General features: G+C 57.8%; 8 protein-coding genes across 8 annotated transcripts; 2 read left to right on the plus strand and 6 right to left on the minus strand.

Annotated features, from left to right (window-relative positions):
- Window positions 1-765: 765 nt before the first annotated feature.
- A1Q1_04756 (uncharacterized protein) lies at window positions 766-2,710 on the minus strand (the record flags this gene model as incomplete). Its single annotated transcript, XM_014322994.1, has 5 exons — window positions 766-2,062; window positions 2,123-2,196; window positions 2,250-2,452; window positions 2,507-2,537; window positions 2,591-2,710. 5 exons carry the CDS (start codon window positions 2,708-2,710, stop codon window positions 766-768), a joined length of 1,725 nt encoding a protein of 574 aa, XP_014178469.1.
- Window positions 2,711-3,540: 830 nt separating this feature from the next.
- On the minus strand, window positions 3,541-5,131 carry A1Q1_04757 (uncharacterized protein; the record flags this gene model as incomplete). Its single annotated transcript, XM_014322995.1, has 2 exons — window positions 3,541-4,878; window positions 5,012-5,131. 2 exons carry the CDS (start codon window positions 5,129-5,131, stop codon window positions 3,541-3,543), a joined length of 1,458 nt encoding a protein of 485 aa, XP_014178470.1.
- A 403-nt stretch (window positions 5,132-5,534) lies between these two features.
- On the minus strand, window positions 5,535-7,121 carry A1Q1_04758 (leucyl aminopeptidase; the record flags this gene model as incomplete). The annotated part of the gene is made up of 1 exon (XM_014322996.1): window positions 5,535-7,121. One exon carries the CDS (start codon window positions 7,119-7,121, stop codon window positions 5,535-5,537), a length of 1,587 nt encoding a protein of 528 aa, XP_014178471.1.
- Window positions 7,122-8,761: 1,640 nt separating this feature from the next.
- A1Q1_04759 (uncharacterized protein) lies at window positions 8,762-10,378 on the plus strand (the record flags this gene model as incomplete). Its single annotated transcript, XM_014322997.1, has 1 exon — window positions 8,762-10,378. One exon carries the CDS (start codon window positions 8,762-8,764, stop codon window positions 10,376-10,378), a length of 1,617 nt encoding a protein of 538 aa, XP_014178472.1.
- A 96-nt stretch (window positions 10,379-10,474) lies between these two features.
- On the minus strand, window positions 10,475-11,527 carry A1Q1_04760 (uncharacterized protein; the record flags this gene model as incomplete). Its single annotated transcript, XM_014322998.1, has 1 exon — window positions 10,475-11,527. One exon carries the CDS (start codon window positions 11,525-11,527, stop codon window positions 10,475-10,477), a length of 1,053 nt encoding a protein of 350 aa, XP_014178473.1.
- Window positions 11,528-11,913: 386 nt separating this feature from the next.
- A1Q1_04761 (uncharacterized protein) lies at window positions 11,914-12,548 on the minus strand (the record flags this gene model as incomplete). Its single annotated transcript, XM_014322999.1, has 2 exons — window positions 11,914-12,172; window positions 12,211-12,548. The coding sequence occupies 2 exons, from the start codon at window positions 12,546-12,548 to the stop codon at window positions 11,914-11,916; spliced, it is 597 nt and encodes a 198-aa protein (XP_014178474.1).
- A 1,070-nt stretch (window positions 12,549-13,618) lies between these two features.
- On the plus strand, window positions 13,619-14,704 carry A1Q1_04762 (uncharacterized protein; the record flags this gene model as incomplete). Its single annotated transcript, XM_014323000.1, has 1 exon — window positions 13,619-14,704. One exon carries the CDS (start codon window positions 13,619-13,621, stop codon window positions 14,702-14,704), a length of 1,086 nt encoding a protein of 361 aa, XP_014178475.1.
- Window positions 14,705-16,312: 1,608 nt separating this feature from the next.
- On the minus strand, window positions 16,313-16,735 carry A1Q1_04763 (uncharacterized protein; the record flags this gene model as incomplete). The annotated part of the gene is made up of 2 exons (XM_014323001.1): window positions 16,313-16,521; window positions 16,663-16,735. 2 exons carry the CDS (start codon window positions 16,733-16,735, stop codon window positions 16,313-16,315), a joined length of 282 nt encoding a protein of 93 aa, XP_014178476.1.
- Window positions 16,736-17,002: the final 267 nt, after the last annotated feature.

Genomic DNA, 17,002 nt, shown 5'->3' on the forward strand with positions numbered 1-17,002 from the left:
TCGGCGGAATCGTGTGCAGTACCTGTCGGCGAGTGGGAATATGGATGGGCAGGAAGAGAAGTTCTTTGGTGAAATGCGCGGACGTGAAGGCTCGTCGGCGTGGGCTAGACAACCCTCTACAGCGCAATTTACCTCCTTCGAGCATGCTCGCACAGTGTGACTCAAGAGGCGCAGTGTGGTCTCAACTTCTCAGAGATATTCAAACAGAAGGGGGAAGGGACGACGGTTAGGTTGATCGGCGTTGAGTGCTGTTTCCGCCTTCGCAGCCCCTATCCTACCCCTTCGTCCGCTGCAACATTCATGTGGGCCCATGCCTTATGGCGATGCACTGCCATCCATTGATCAAATGATCCTCCTCGAAAGCCAGTGTGAATCGTCAGGTACTTTGGCCGCTGCATGCCTTTCCGAGGAACGTTCGGTATTGGGGTGGTAGAGTATCTGATTGCCCGTCATGCAGGTAATGCGTAGAGCTTTGTGAGATCTGGGCTATAGTCACCTGTGCAGTGCACAGCTGATAGTTCTGACCATCTTAAGGAAACTCGCTGTGTACCTAGAACGCCAGAGATGTGGTCATGCGTCAACGCTGCAGTATCAAGCAACCGTGGTCACCCCGCTTTCGTGTCATCACGGTTGGTGCAGCGAGCAGGAAGATGATCAGGCCTACGAGGAAGTTGTCTCACCATCACTCGACTGGCTCTCTAGTGAGGCCATGTCGCGATTGCATACGGTACCTGTCGAAAACTACCCCCTTATAGACGTGACTGGCTACACGAGCCAGGCCGTTTGCCAATCCCATGGACGGATGGACTCTGCAATCTCAGGGATGATGCGCCCGAATTCGCAGCAGCGGCCGATTCGGTGAAGCATCTCGAAACAGCTGAGAAGGACATGTTCTTTCCATTCTTTCTGCTGCCTGGCAGGTATCTGGGCATCGCAGAGGATAAGTCTCGTCAGGTCGGAGTGTTCGCGGAGTTTTCCACAGAAGATGGGTTCTAAAACGTCGCAGATATCGCATCGGTGTGCAGGACTCGGAAGGTAGTGGTTGATGTCGGCCGAAGTGGCTGCTTCGGCTGCTGGCGCTGTGGAGCCGGGTTCCGATAGCATCGCCAGACAAGCGTGGAGCTGTTTGGAGCCGGGGGAGGACAGTACATCTTTCCAGATCGAGAAAGCTTCCATAACGATTCGGTGATCGGGGGAACCCCTAGAGCGGGAATCGCCAGCATCGTCCACAAGTAGAGTTCCAGACTCCAAGCCCAAAATCCACGCCTGACAGCGTAGCTCTAGTTGCTTGACTCTCCAAGCTGCCTTATCGTCCTTGTTGAAGAGCTCAGGTGTAGATCGCCGACGGATGTAATCGTCATTGAAGCTGCACTTTGGAGTGTGCGCACGAATTGCTGCAACCACCTGGACAACTGCTGATTCAAGGACCGCGAGCTGTGACTGCATGAGATGGAACGCAACACGCTGGGCCCTGGGCGACTGCAGCTCCTCAATCCAAATCATCCTTATCACCCCGACTCTTCCCAGCCCCCGACCCCATAGCGCTGGGTCCGGGGCGCGATACACCGGTAAGAAGCTGAGTAAGAGCAAGCCGTTCTCTGCCCAGATTCGCATTGTTCCCCAGGCAGAGTGAGCTGCGAGACACTGTGCTCCTGAACCAAGATTGACGGTAGACCACTTCGTAGCGGTACTCTCCAAGGCGTACCAATACTGGGCGAAATTGATACGGATGCCGTACGTATTGCCAGTGTCGATGACGCGATCAGAAGTTATGGCTGCGAACTTGTACTGGACTGCTTCAATTTTTCTCCCTGTTGAAATACCGGCGCCTGGTGCAGTGATCTGATCTACCAACGGCTGAGCCTCGGGTGTGCGGGACCAAGCCATGAAGTTGATAACTTCAGCTAGTGAGTACGCAGAGCATCGCAAGTGTCCGGGAGCGCATTTCAATAGTGTTGGCAATAACAGGTCCCCGCGGGCAATTTGCTGTAGGGTCTTGCCGACGTCGTCTTCGAAGATAGGGATAAGCAACTCAGGCTCGCCGAAAAGCAGTCGCCAATAGCTAATGCCCCGGATCACGTTTCCCCTGTAGTCAGAAGGCAACTTTATCATCAAAGCTCACCGGAATTCGTGAGGCACTGTGCTCTTGATGTGGCCAAGATTAACTGAGTCATTTCCGCCGTTGACGGACAGATTCTGCGCGGTCAGCAGGATGCTTGAGCTAAGGTAGAGTTGGCAGTGACACGTACCGCTTCGGTCGATGAGCGCAGCGGTTTTGGCAGCCATTGCTTCACCAGGGTGTAGAAGTCCTTAAGAGGGCGTCGAGCTTGAGCCAGCGTTTGTTCTGTAATTCGCTCCAAGTTCTCAAATCGATTCGAGTGTCTCGGAACGTTTTTCACGGTTGTCCCCAACAACGCCTGATCGAGGTGTGGTTTACCAGACCAAGTCCTGTCTTGGATAAGTCGTGACTGCTGTTAGCGCGGTCGCTGCCCGGAAGATAACCTACCTTGGTGGTGGGTGACAGCATATTCCAGCATCTATTGTTGACAATATGACTTAAAATGGTGATAAGCACGGCCGCCCCACTGACTGCGAAGGCAATGATGGTGAGGATCCATTTCTGTTCCTGGTACGGCTCCTTCTTGCCGGCAACGTCCACTAGAGCGGATGTGAGCTGCCGAAGAAGCGCTTCCGTGAGGTTGCGCTCCATGTTGTTTGATCGACCTTCCCTGGGGGGTATGGAACGGCGGTCCAAGGTTCTCGGGGGTTGCTGAGGAATGCGACACTGCTGAAAGTTGCTGGGCGCGTTTGAGAAGAACAGAACGATAGATTACTATGAAGGAAGGAGGCCAACCTTCGCAGGGAAGTCACCGACTAGCACAACGCGGTAACTGCTCAGGAGCATGTCACACCGAGTGGCTTTCTCCTCGCAGCTAGCTCGTTGAGACGGGGCACGCCCAGGTGACCCGACGGAAAGCGACGACGCGGGGTCTCGAACGCGTGCTCTGCGCACGGGCACCCGGCCAAACCAATCGTTCACGATGAAAGCAGCAGGGAGGCGCTCATCAGTCGTGCGGCGCATAACCCTCTCTATTGTCTCGCAAACGGTCAACGGAGCCTGTTAGACTCCAGTCCGCTCGTCAAAGAGAATTCGAGGTGAGTGGCTCGACGCAAGTGGTCCGAGCGTGTCAGCCCCAGGCACGATGGTGACTGTGCGACCGTGGCCAGAACCTGTCGCAATGACACCTGGTCTTTGCGGTGGCGCCGGCCAGCACGGGCAGAGGCTAAAGCGCAACGCCGTGTCGGACATCGAGATCACGCACCGCGCAATCTGCTACCGCCCCGTCACTTGAACATCATCAGCATTACCGGCATGATGAGAGAACGAGACTGGCGCTGCTGTGTGAAGGGTACTGCGATGCACTGCATGATCCGACCCTGACGGTAACTGCACCTCACAACAGAGTGACAAAGGAAGCGCCAGATCCCTGTTGCATGATACTCCGATACACAATGGCCAACGCCTACCCGCATTCCCAGCTACACTAAATACGCAGAGCGCCAATCCCAAGGGCGGATGGCGGCAGTGATCGCTGGCATAGCTCTCACTCTCTCCGCGTACATGCCTGTGCGGTGGATCATCTCCAAAGCACCCACGATGGCCAGCTCTTTATCCTCAGAGGGTAACTTGGCAATGAGTGCAGTGCTGATGATCTGGGCGATTTTGGGCAAACTGGAGGAGTCGACGCCGAAGATGTCGTTTCCGAAGAGGGCCAAGTAAGCCGCCGCTTTAGCCTCGTGCGGTGGCGTTTCTTGGGTGGCACTGCGGCTCACGTTCCTTGAGGCAACCACTGCGTTGTTTGCCAAGTTCCAATGCAGGGCTCTGGCAGCTGCCTCCCTCTCTTCTTGCTTCTGCTTCTCCAGGCGAGCACGGTGGTGGCAAATGCCTTCTTCCAGATGGTCAAACACGTGACAAAGGGGCAACTCTGCGGGGCTTGAAAGTCCATCACTACTGCTTGGGCTTGATGTCCAGCACTGATACCATCTCCTCAAGGCTGAGGTGATTAGGCCACTGCTCAGGTAGCTGGCACCGCTTGGAGGGGCGCTGAGTGCTTGATCCTTCCATTCACTCACGACGTAGGCGCACGATACGACCAATGCCGCCATGTCAGACTCCTCGGCAACTGCAGGGGTTGGGATCTTGAATTGAGGACTGTTAAGGGCAAGCTGCCGAAGTACACCGCCAAGGATCTCCAACAACAGTCGAAGGGCGCTGACATCGGCAGATCTCATGTGGTAGCAGTGGGCAGGAAAGATGGAGCCGGCCCAGATGTGGGACAACAGAGGACGTGATGGAATCGTCCAGGAGGACTTGCTGCCTTTGTCGTGTGGAGGCATGTTCGGGCAAGGAGTCTGCGGTTCGAAAGTCTGGAACGTCTCTGTGCCAAAACGAGATGCGTCAAACTCCTCAAGTCTGCATGGGGAGACGCTGTCCAGTCGATGTGCCGATGGGAGATGCTTTGCAAGGTTGGTCCTCCACTGGTCGAGTTTGAGTAGCTGATCCCCCTTCCTCACGCCCGCCCAGGTTATCGGAAGTTGATACGGCCATTGGAAGTAATCATAATTCTTCCCGGGAAGGGTGATTAGCGTATCTTCTTGGAGCCGCAGCGGAGCTCGACCACGAAACCGGCGGCGGATGTCCCGTGCTTCATCGTCAACGCGGTTGTTCCAACCGACCTTGTTCCCGTGATAGTTGTATTGCTGAAAATGACCCTCAAGCTCCGCCGGCGACGCTTTGACTGGTTCCAGCAAACGAGGTGAGGTTGGTTCGGTTTTCCGCGGTTCTCCAAAATTGTCCCGATCTTGGATGAGTTTGGCCTACTACTGTCAGCAACGAACACGATTTACACATTACCTTGGTCGCTGCTGAGAACATGTTCCAACATCGATTGGAGACGATGTAGCCAATGAGAGTAACGCAGAGAGAAGTTAGAAGCGCCGCTCCACTGACTGCAAAGGCGGCAATGGTCAGGATCCACTTCTTCTCTGCGTGTAGATCGGGAATAGCGGCTACTTCCGCGAGGGCGTTGGTGAGGGTTCGAAATAGCTCATTGGTTTGGTAGGAGGTCATCTGAGTGAAAGGCAACAGTTCGTAGTGCGGTCGTCGGTCAAGTTGGCTCGCTTGGTGACGGCAGCCTATGTGGTAAAACTTTGTGACTGCGAAAGTGCGCTGAGGGTGCAGGCCGTTGCTACGTCTGCAAGTTGCTGGACAGCAGTGAGCAGACGGCACCAAACGTTCACGCCGATCGCGCTACCGTGTCAGACTGCGACACCCGGCTTGGCCGCGTCCAGCCATGCTCCAAGGCAGTGTTTCGAGTTCAGCAGCCAGCCCTACGTAAACAGACCTGCTACATCTCTGCACCAAGTGTCCACTTTAAAGATGAGAACCTGCATTACCGTCGTAAAGTACTATACTATCCACATCACACGACTCCACGACGCAGCACAGTAATCGTCCCTTAGTGTCCGGTCACTCAAAGAGCATACTGCTCCGCGACGGCGAGCAGGGTCTTAACGCCGGCTCCGGTACCCATCGAGGGCTGGTCTGCGTAAGGGCGGCCTGGATTCCATCCCATGGCGCCAAGGTTGATGTGTACAAGTTTCGGCGGGTTGTAGTTGTCACGTTTGGCGTACCTTCCCCAGGAGGACGACATGCCAGGGAATCTGTACAGGAAAGCCAACGGCGTGCCACTGTTCGTCGTATCGGCGGCGGAGTTTCCATCCGCGTCGGCGGCATCTCGCTTGCCAACTGGCGAGTAGGCGCAGTCCATGTCGGGCTCGCAGCGGAAATTATCGCCGTTGTACTCAGCATGAGTGTTCTGGTCGCCGCTACTGGAGTAGGTCGAGATGTCGACAAGAATGTCGTGCTCTTCCTGCATGGCGAACGCAATTGCATCGACCATGAGCAGACGCGACTCGTTGTCGGTGTCGACGATCTCGACGGTCTTGTTCGCGTAAGTGCGGACGATATCGCCGATACGCATACCTCCTCCTCCCGGCATGTTCTCAGCGAGGGGGAGCCAGGCGGTGATGCGAGTGTTGACCTTGAGCTCGTGCGCAGCAAGGATGGTCTTGAAGACGGCAGCGGCGCCAGCCATGTCACCCCGCTGGTTGCTCATATCGGCGGTGGACTTGGCCGACAGACCGCCCGAGTCAAAGGTGATTCCGCCTCCGACAAGGACGACATGCCTCCAGTTGTTGCGCTTGCCACCGCCGGGGGTGTAGCTAAGCTTGACGAGGCGGGGCTTGTTCTCGCTTCCGGCGCCGACGGCGAGGATGGCATCGAGGCGCTCAGCGGCGAGACGCTTCTCGTCCCAGATCTCGACCGCGATACCGGCGGGAGTGGCAATGTCGCTGGCAAGCTGCGCAAAGGTCTCGGGGTTCAGCACGTTGGCGGGCTCGTTGACGAGGTCGCGGGCATAGTTGACATAGAGGGAGGCGGTGACGTCGTGCACAATCTTGGCGGGGTCGCAGTCAGAGACGATGATGATGCAGTCGACGCGCGGCGGCGCGTTCGACTTGTACTTGTTCCAGACATAGGTGCCTGACACAGCACCGTCGGCTGCGGAGGCAATCACATCGTCGTGAGTCTTGGGGACCATGATGGCGACCTTAGTCGTGACACCGTAGGCCGCACGGACGCCAAAGGCGGCAGCACCGCGCGTCGTGTTCTTGTCCATCTCGTTTCCGACGCCAGTGAAGATGAGGAGGGAAGCGGGGTCACCCTCCTCGCCGGGAATCTTCACCGTCGAGTCCTCGGCACCAGTGAAACCGAACACAGGGAAGAACTTCTTGATCTGGGCCGTGCGCTGGGCGCTGAGCGCATCGCCAAGGATGTCGACACTTCCATCGCTTTTAGCCTGGGCAAAGAAGACGGCGGCACCGGCACCCGTGTTCTTGTCGGGGCTAACGGTGACCTCGGGGCGGTTGCTGTCGCCGCCCGTGCGGCGGAACAGGCGGAAGGGCTCGAGGTCGTGAGGCTGTCGGATGTATGTTCCGGCAGCGAGGGGAAGGGCGGCAAGGGTGCCGACGGCCGAAAGGACGAGGGAGGCGAGACGCATGTTGCCGTCTTGTGCGTCCTTTTTGTACAAGTTGTCGGGAAGGAAGACGGTTGACGGGATGGAGCAGTTGACGGTGCTTAAGTATGCGGCCTCTGCTGCGAGGAAGCACCCGCGGCAAGCTTTGATCGAGCGACGAACATAGCTTCAATCACCGGTTTGATTCGCACGGAGGAGGGTATCCGGGCGCAGCGCTGGCCGGCATCGCTTTGGCCTTTGCATGCAGGAAAGCGTCGGCCCTGGAAAGGATCGATGTTGAGCACACATGCATGGATAGTCGCAACCCGTCTGCGTGTTACTCTAAGCTGTCTTATATAAGAGTACGTGCTTTTCATGCTCCGGGAAGCAAAGCATGCGGTCTTGTGTATGTCATGCATGCGGCTAGGTGTATCACATGAAGGACGGCTGCGCCAGCCAACACGCAGACTTGTCGGATTCGTGAAGTGGAGGAGTTGTCTGAGATCGGCGAATTCTTGTCGTCGGATCCGTGCGGGCGGCAGCCTGTCAGGTGCGTGATCCATGAGAAGCCTGGCGGAACCCTCGAGGTGGAAGGTCACCAACAGGATGACAGCGATGATGCACAGCCCAGGACTGGACCAGTGAGATCGACACATACTGCAGGGCTTCCAAGCCTCTGCAAGGCTCAACCCCAGGGGGAGGGGGGGAGGGGAGGCATCTACGAATGCACGATGCGTCACGCACGCACGAGTAGCTTTGAACACTGCCATTGAGAGGTCGTGTCCCGATCGGGCCCCGGGGGTTAGGCTAGACCCACTCACCCGCGATGGTGCGAAAGGTTACAGCTTTGTGACACAGGGAGCACGTTGAACGGCTACTGCGCCTTGTCAGGTCAGACCGTGTCTCAGGCTGGGCACACAAGGCCCACGCGGCCCACAGACAACTCTCGCTTCCCTCCCTCGCGAGCCCTACATAGCAAAGTTTGCCAATCACAGAGCAAAGAGCGTCAGGCTGTAGCCTTTCCGGGCATCACCGACCCAAGTATTCTGAGCTTGTTCGTGGGCTGGTTGAGTTGAAGCAAGTTATTTCGGGTCAGGGGTCCGGGTCTGCGTCGGCCCTGAGGAGCTGAACACTTCATAGGAGCGGTCCTAGCTTACTCCGGCTGCCGTGTCCACATACGTACATATGCACGGTGTCATCGCCGAGTGTGTAGCTGTTGATGTAGCTTCGATATAGTAGCGGCGGGGAGGGTGCAGGCTGGCGAACTGGACCGCGCTCACCCCATCACGTTCACCGGCACTGAACTTCGGGTTGACGGTGAATTGGACTCGGCAATCGAGATCGGCGAATTAGGACCGATAACAAACCTCTAGCCCGTTTACCAATGACGCTTTCACCGCAGAAGGGCGTTATCTGTCATACGGATTCGAACGCCGGTCGACAGTCCATGCATGAGCTGCCATGCCTCAACGAGTTCGTTTCTGAGCTTCACTGCGCAGTGTGGAGACATGACAGCGACGAGGGCGCAACCCCCTACCCCCGGTCGCGGCCATCAGTGTTCCATCACTGTGTGTCGTGCCGCGCGTCGTGTAGCATTCTGGTCCCGCACCGCCGATCCTTAACAGTCAACGGCATACGAACTTTGCATCAAGTCATCTCATAGTCCGTCGCCCTCCAACTCGCCCATGCCCGCCGCCATCAGCTACGGCAGGTACGCCGCTGCCTGGCACCACATCCTGTGGGACGCCGAGTACGCTACGCAGCTCGCCTTCAGGCTTGTCAGCCGAGGATTCTGCGCCGCCATCGACGACATCCTGTGCAGCGAGCGGCTCGTATTCGACTCCCTCAACCCCAACCAGGGCGTACGTGCTTGGGGTCATTCAGGACCACTTCCGTGCTTCCACCCCGACGGACCGACGCAAGCCCAAGTCAAGGCCGTGCAGAAGGCGCGCGTGCTTGTATTCCGCGCCGATGCGTACCCTCCCATTGGCGCCCTCTGCGCTCACGCTGCTGCTGGCACGAAGCTTGCCCTGACCCACACCGGGTGGTGGCCCATCAATGTCGACATCCCGGCAGAAGTGTCTGACATAGCCTTCCTAGCTCAGATTTCGTGCGCGTGCGACCTGGAGACAGTCCCTCAGGCAACGCTGGCGCATTCGGCCACAAGTGTCACGGTCGATCTCGACCTGACGGCCTTGAACGGCGCTCGTCTTCCACATTGTCACCTGTTCACCCGGTGGTGGTCACCTAGTGTCGAGCGTCTCTGCATTAGTCTGACCGGATCACTGGCGGCCATGAAGGCTGCGCCTCGGCAGCTGCTCTCCCGCCTCACGCTCCCCGATCGCAAGCGTCTCAAGGTGACGGTGCTCATTCACGACGTTGAGCTCTCAAAGCTGGATCACCGGTGGATGGATAAGGAGTTTGAGATGCTCGGTGTCCAGCAATACGAAGTGTTCAGCGTGGACTGCAGGACCGGTGCCGTGGCTGACGAGAAGCACCACTGCTACGAGTTTGAGTGGGCGTGGCTCGACTGGCACGCGGAACGCATGCGCGAGACGGAGGAGCAGGTCAAGGAGCAGACATACGTCCCGCCCAGCAAGCGCAACGCGAGCAAGCAGTCGACGACCATCAAAAAGGAAGGACCTTACCAACCGCCAGGGAAGAGGAAGCAAGCGGAGCATACCGAGCAGCTGGCTGAACTCCTTGCGCGTGCGACGGAGTGCTCTTCCAACCCTAAGCCTACCGAACTCCCCAACCCAATGCCCTGCCCCGAGCCCGACCACGTCCCGACCTGGCGTCGGGCTGACTACTGCAGAGCCCAGTCCTACCAATCCGTCACTGAGCCTGAAGACGAGTACGTCGACATGCCAGACCACTTTGCGCAGGTTCCCATCGCACTTGGCGGAGCACACTATGCTCTCGGGAATTACCGCTTCGTTCTGAGTGCAGAGATGGTGCACCAGGGTCAGCGCATGGACGAGCGCTTCCAGCCTCTTGAGGAGACGATAGACGTTGCGCTTTGGGAGGAGACCTACGGATTCAAGTCTAACACGGCGGAGGGCGACGGGCTCGGTGACGCATCACTCGACAGGGATGCGGTTTGGGAGGATGAGGTGAGCGGAGAAGTCATATCAGGAGTCTGTGTATCGCCTCGGCAGAAGCCAGCCAACAAGCACGGCCGCACTGCACCTAAGGACGGAGACCCCGAACCCCCATCCCACAGACGAAAGCTGCAGCGCCTGAAGAGCTGGGCCAGTATCTCCTCTGACTCCGACGCCTCCGTCATCCCCATTGAGATCTGACTGAAGCATCGTACTCTCAAATGCATCTGACATTGCACCGCCCGGTAAGGCCGTGCTGAGACAATCAGCCAGAACCCAGCATTGCATAGTTCCTACTCAGACCTCATCTGTTGACCAGTAGTTCCATCTACCAGAGCTCTCGTCGGTGACGTTGACGCCGGAGACATGCAGCTGATCGACGCCCAACTCGGACACCGCTTGGAGGCGTGTCACAGCGGCGTGCGTCTCGGGTACACTGTATTGCACAAGTTCGACCTCGAGGTCATCATGTGTGCCATGTCGACCACGGAGGTGTCCAAACCTGAAAATCTCGCATGGGGCTGCCGAACCGTCCGGGTATGGTCTGGGATACTCGACGCACAGCCGCTTCACGTTGGGGTGGAGGATGCCGTTCGAGAGCGCACAGTTGCTTTGGCACGAGTGCAACATGGCGTCAATGACGGGGCCCGCCCGGAAAGGTAGTCGGCGGAGGGTGAGCGCGACCTGGTCTGCCTGGTGGGAGATCCTGAGCCCTCCGCGGGAATTGCTGAGCCCTTCGCGTCCACACGAGCAGTACTCGTTACGTATGATCTGGAGGCGGCGGGGGCGCACAAACGTCCACTGACCGCCCTGGGAACTGACGCCGTCATGCGCTATGCGCACGACGCACTCCTCCCCCAAGAATAGCAGCCAGTACTCGAGCCGTGGGGCGCGCCTGAACCGCCCAGCGATCGCGATCTCGCGAGCCTCCTCCATCGTTGCAAGTTGGGCGGTGCGGCTCCCCAAGGGATGGAACCAGGGCAGGACTCCGGCTCGAGACCGGATGGAGAAGTCTCGCCCGCCGTTCCGGGGCTTGATCAGGAGTGAGGTGCTGAGGAGAGAACGGTCGATGGCGACTTTAAGGTCCCAGCACATGAGGCGCCCCTTCAGTTTCGTGCTGTAGTCGGCATATTCGAATATGGCCTCGACGATGTGCGGATAAGACGTGTAGGGGATGGTGACTTGCGGTGATGACGGGACGGGCAGGAGTCGGAGGAGCTTGACAATGCCGTGTAGTCCGAGACGTAGGATTGGACTCCGCTTCGATGACGGCGGCGGCCGTTCGACGTGCCTCGGAAGCTCAGGCTTGGAGAGTGGCGTTGCTCTCCGCTGGATGAGAGGCCGCAGCATCGTCAGAGGTGTTAGGGGATGGCAGTGAAATTCCAACCATCGGATAGCTAGCTATAAGCCACTCTCTCGACGTGGGCAGTGACGTGCCAAGCTACGGTCCATCGCCTTTCACACGTCGCCGTCAACACGAGGCGTAGCGTGCGTAGCCGCGACATCAGTGATACCCAGATGCACTGTCGTCAGACACATTCCGTCTGTGTGTTGCCCCTGACTCACTCGCCTGATCCAAATAACGAAAGAAGTGTGGCAGCAAGACCTCAGCCGGAAACTGAAGCAACTGTGGCTTCTCCATCACGTATGCAAGTGTATACATTGACAAAACCCTTACTATCACTGCTCACTTCCTCGACTTGCAGTTCCCTGCTTTCCTCTTCTACCAGTCACGACTAGAAGAGAGTGGCGCCAGCAACGACCGCAAGGACAGCTGCAGCAACAGAGGCTCCGATCTTGCCAGCCGCTGAGTCCTGCTTGGCCGCTGCCTCCGATGGCTTGGCCGCAGCCGAGGCAAGAGTTGGCACGACATTGGCAGAGGAATGAGCGGCGGCGCCAGCCATAGAGCCAGTCTCGGAGGGCATAGCAGCGACGGTCAGGTTCTTGACGAGGGCCTCCTGGCTCTCCGTAAAGTCGCCCTTCATGTTCTTCAAGCTTTACGTCAGCAAGTCTCCCTCGCATCGTCAACTCACAAGAAGCGGGTCGAGTAGCCCACAAAGTTGTTTCCAGTGTACTTGAAGAAGTAGTACTGTCCGTCCTCGCCTATGTTGGCATCGACTGTGAAGTTCAGGTCCTTCTGCGCTCCGACGTTGACGGTTCCCGCAACTTGGGGACACTCATGAGTCGCGCGAGAGCCGATGCAGAGCTCGATCTTGGTCTGTCCAATCTCTGCCAGCGAGGGCGCCTTGCCGTCGTCGAGCCAGGAGAGGCGGAAGGTCTCACCGCCGACGCCGACTGTTGCGTTGGCCGGTCGACCGGTGAAGATGGCTGCCGAGGCCGTGGAGGCAAGGACAAGGGCAGAGAGGAGCATAATGAATGGGACAGGGGGTCTTGTGCCTGGACTTCCCATTCTGGTCAGCTTATATGGCCTGCTTTCTCGGGGACGATGTGCAAGAGTCGCGGTAACAACTCAGTGAGACGCGGCTTACCTTGCAGCTACTTTACAAGACTGGAGACGCCAGCCAAGACAGATCACGGAGCCAAGACCTGGCTGAACCAGCTTTCGGCCGCAGCAATTGAGGTGGTTGGCTTATCTGATAACTGGTCAGCGTATTATCGGCCGCGAAACCCAACCGGCGCTGGCCGAGAACCCTGAAAAGCCCTGCTTTGCCCATCTGCAAGCGAGGATGGTATCTTGTTAGGCCGAAAGATGATGCTAAGCAGTCATGCATAGTACTGCAAGCTCTCCTTGTCCGTAGGTGTGTTATAGACCGGAGGCTCGCCTCCTCAATTTCGCAAGTGATGCGCTTAAAAGCCGTGATACGGTACAACTCGCCTGCGCTGGGCTGAATAACCTCCGCGTGCGGTTCTCCTAAGCTAGAGATCGGCCGAGATGCATTGTGAGTGACTAGGGCTATGCTGATGTCAATGGCGTAAGGAACACTCCCCGGCACGGAAGAGAAATTGATCGCTTCAAAGGCCGAGCCTAAGTCTTTGCGCTTTCGTCAAGCAGGCTCCACCGTCATGGGATCTCATCGCATCACTTACTGTCACTTTAAATAGCCGATATGGTCAACTGCGAGACGCTTCACTGACCTAGCAACCATCTCAGAATCGTTTGTCAGTACTGGCCTGAACCAATTGATCGCAAGCTTAAGGCAGCGGGCTGACTTGAGGCATAGCGCTGCAAGCTGATGGGAATTGGTCGCTCGACACCTTGTGGCAAGACGTTGAGGTGAGTCGTAGTGGTACAGTATCCATTGCAACAGTCTGAGGGGTCTGAGGCATGAACAATGTTGTGCACTCAAGCGTTGTCGATCATGAGTCAATCTGACGGTGCCGACGGATGCAAACGGAGGGCGCATTCTACCTTGCACTTCGATGCTGTGTCATCTAGTTACTTGGCCACTCATCCGACACTTCGTCTTCCTCACACTCACGATGGCAGGCCCTACCCTCACTACACCAGGAGCATCAGCACTCGATCCCAGCAACTTCCCGCACATCACCGACCTCATTGTTCGCTATGCCCCAGTGTCCGCACTTCCCAGCCTGCGCCTGACATGTCGCGCTCTGTCCGCCGCCGTCGAACGTCGCCTGCAAGTGCACCTCATCACGACTCCTCACGAATCTTCCTCCGCCCTGCTTCACCTCTGGCACCGCGGCTGGGGCTACTCTCCGCACACGCGCACCCTCGACCTCTACTTTGAAGCTCCAACCCCAGTTCGAGAGGACGGTGTATCACCGGAGCAAGCGGGGTCGTGCACGCTGCCGAACCTCAAGCACGTGCGCCTGATCAGCTGGCTGGAAGACGGGAGCGCCAGATGCGCGCCGCTGGTCACACGTAGCGTCATCGTGCCCCTCCTCCACAGATGTGAGGATGACATCAACCCCATTGCTCCCCAGACAGCACTGGACCTGGTCAAGTTTGAACGCTTCATCATTGTGTATCCGCCCGAGCCGCTCGACATCGAGTTATACCAGCTGCACCCTGGCCAGCGTGCGCCTGTTGAGGTCGTCGTTGTTGTGCCTCCCACTGCCCTCGCCTTCGACATCAACAGCCCTCTGCCCTTCCCTGTCCGCGTCCCCGTGACCTTCCCCAACCTGCCTCCCCGCTTTGGAGACCTGCCCTTGCTCGCGGCGAACAGCAACTTCATGACCCTGGCGTGTGCAGCGGGCGCCCTCTTCGACAGTGGACACCGCCTCACCGTCGTGGGCATCTTGGACTGGGTTTTTCCACTGCGTGACATGCTGCGCCTCAAGGATGATAACGTCTCTGGCACGGCTGCAGTTTCCGCTGGGAGTGAGGTGGCACTGAAGCAGCTCATGGCGCGGTACCTCGAGACGCTTGGGTGCGCATCGGAGAAGACGGAGGCGATCTTGACAGGCGTCAAGTTCCCCTCCGAGGAAGAATGGAGAGTCCAGGTCGGCGAGGAGGAGTATCGTCTGGCAGTGGGCGCGTATGCCGTGCGCAAGGCATATCTCGATAGTGAGCACTTCTCGCCCTGGACTGCGGCAGCGGAGTGACCGTTGTACATGTAAACTGTGATATTGTGAGTGATGAAAGCGGTCGGAGACTTCACCAAGGGTCACCGGGGCAAGCGCCAATTACGTCAGCCTTCATTCCAGTGGTGGTGCTTCGAATGCACTGTTATGAGCCCCGGCGGTGGATGCCTCTTTCGGACATCGGTTGGTTGGGCCAGTCGCCGAACATGCCGATGGTGGTTTGAGCAAACGGGGGTGGTAACGCAAAAGGTGGGGGAGAGCGTGAGCTATGCCACTTATATCCAGAACAAGCAGTGGTAGCCTACGCAAGAGGAGCCGGCTTACTGCTTCGCCAGCACGTTCGCGTACGTTTGCGTGATGTGAGGAATGCCCAGCAGGGGTCGGAGGACCAGACTACTGGATCGAGCGTAGGGCTCGTACGTACGCGCCTCGGCCGATGAGTGCACGCGATGCCCGATTCATGCTTGACAAGCGTGCTCCACTGCCGTTACGACATTGGCAGTATGCTGTGCTGCATGCGCTAGCCTGCTTGGAGGATTGCCTGTCCAGGCCTTCATGTCCGTTGCCCGCTGCACTACAGGAGTACAGGAGGCAGAGTGTAAGTCGGCCCGATTCGGCATACGTTTTCGGGCGAGACTTGCCAGATATGGACTGTGCGGACCGACTGACGCGAACTCACGAGATAGCTCACGAGAGCTCGCAAGAGCTAGCCCTACAGGGCTTGTTACGTATGTCGATCGCAGAAACGCCAGGACGAGGAGTGCGTACCCCCAAAACTGAGGGTGCATGGTCATTGCTTGCATCAGCATCAGCAACACCAGTGCGCATCCGAAAATCGGGTGACGACATTCGAGAAGACGAACTCACGGGGGTCGAGACTGTTCCGAGTTCTCGAACGTCTCAGTTTGAGACACAGATCTGCACAGAAGGCAGAGACGGTCTCACGTGAATGCTCAGCGGTCGCGGATCCGCAGCAACCGTTGGAAGGCATTGGTGGAGAGTGAGCTCAGCGCCCGAAACAGCGCACAGCGCATTCGTTGGTCAATTTTCTCGGTGGTCAGTTATTCCGTCGCAATTGTTGCAAGGGGAAGGACAGGGAGCAATGTGCGCAGCCATACGCAGTGATACCCGCACACCGGCCCATGAGAGAGGCTCTATACTCTAACTTACTCTCCCTCGATGAGAGCGATTGCTATACGTCGGTGAGGTCACATTACCACTTCGGACGCAGCTTGGCGTTCTCGCAAGCTGGCAGGTTCGCTGGATCGCTGGACTACTCGGAAGCTTCGTGTCTGATCACGCCCCCTAGCCCTACCACACCCAGGTTCGTCCGTCGTGACGAGGTCGAGACGCCTACCCCCCTTCCTAGGACGCGGAAGGGCACTCCGACGCTCTTCCCGCCCTCCAACCCTCGCTTCTACCAGTAGTACGATGTGCGTCGGCGTCTTGGAGCACCGTTGTATCCGTATACCCTCTTTTTTCTCTCTATATCAGTTCATTGGATCAGTCGGCGTTCATCTGTGTATCAGTTCAGTGGAAGAGGAGGGGTGGATGTTGTAGTTATTATGCATAAAACTTCTTCACGCCGGGTGCAAGTCACCCGTGGCTTCGATCGCTGTCTCGGACCGTTTAAGCCTTGCCCTTACGCTCGAGCTCGGCCTCCTCCTCGGCCTGGATCTGGGCGTCGATCTTGGCGCCGCGGCTCGGCTCGTTGCCGTGCATGCGCGCAGGGGCGGTCGGGTCCTTCTTGAGCGCGGCGACCTCGGGCGTGTCGGCGTCGGCGGCAGCCTCCTGGGCCTTGCCCTGCTCAAGGCGCGTGGTGAGGTTGGCAGAGTCGTCTGGGGTGTTAGCTTCAGTCATGTCTGCCTCGGACCTTCTCAGCGCCGAGGAGTTGGGAGGGCCAGGCGAGGAGGACGACTGCGGCCTGCGGCCGCAGCGAACTCAACGCCTCCAACGCCCCCCGACAAGGGTTGACTCACTGGCGTCAAAAGCGTCGTGGTTGCTGTCGTTGCCGACCTTGGCGTCGATCTTGTCCTGTTCCGAAGAGGTCATTGTGATTATTTCTGTAGTCGTTCTCGATGTGAGGGAACAAGTCAAGCAGCTGCAAGCTAATCTGGACTTTATATACGGCCCATGTGCTGCCTATGCTTTGCTGGAGGCTCGCAAGACTCGCTGGCACGCCCTGCTGGCCGTCATCAGCATGAAAAAGCATAGGGACAGCCAGGACGAGAAAGAGGAACGAAGCTTGACAGGCACTGACGTCATTGAGCCGGCGAGCTCCACTGTCAGGACAACTCGGGCAACCCCACTCAAAAGGGA

The sequence above is a fragment of the Trichosporon asahii genome (genome assembly GCF_000293215.1).
Source record: "Trichosporon asahii var. asahii CBS 2479 unplaced genomic scaffold scaffold00070, whole genome shotgun sequence".
Taxonomy (NCBI): domain Eukaryota; kingdom Fungi; phylum Basidiomycota; class Tremellomycetes; order Trichosporonales; family Trichosporonaceae; genus Trichosporon; species Trichosporon asahii.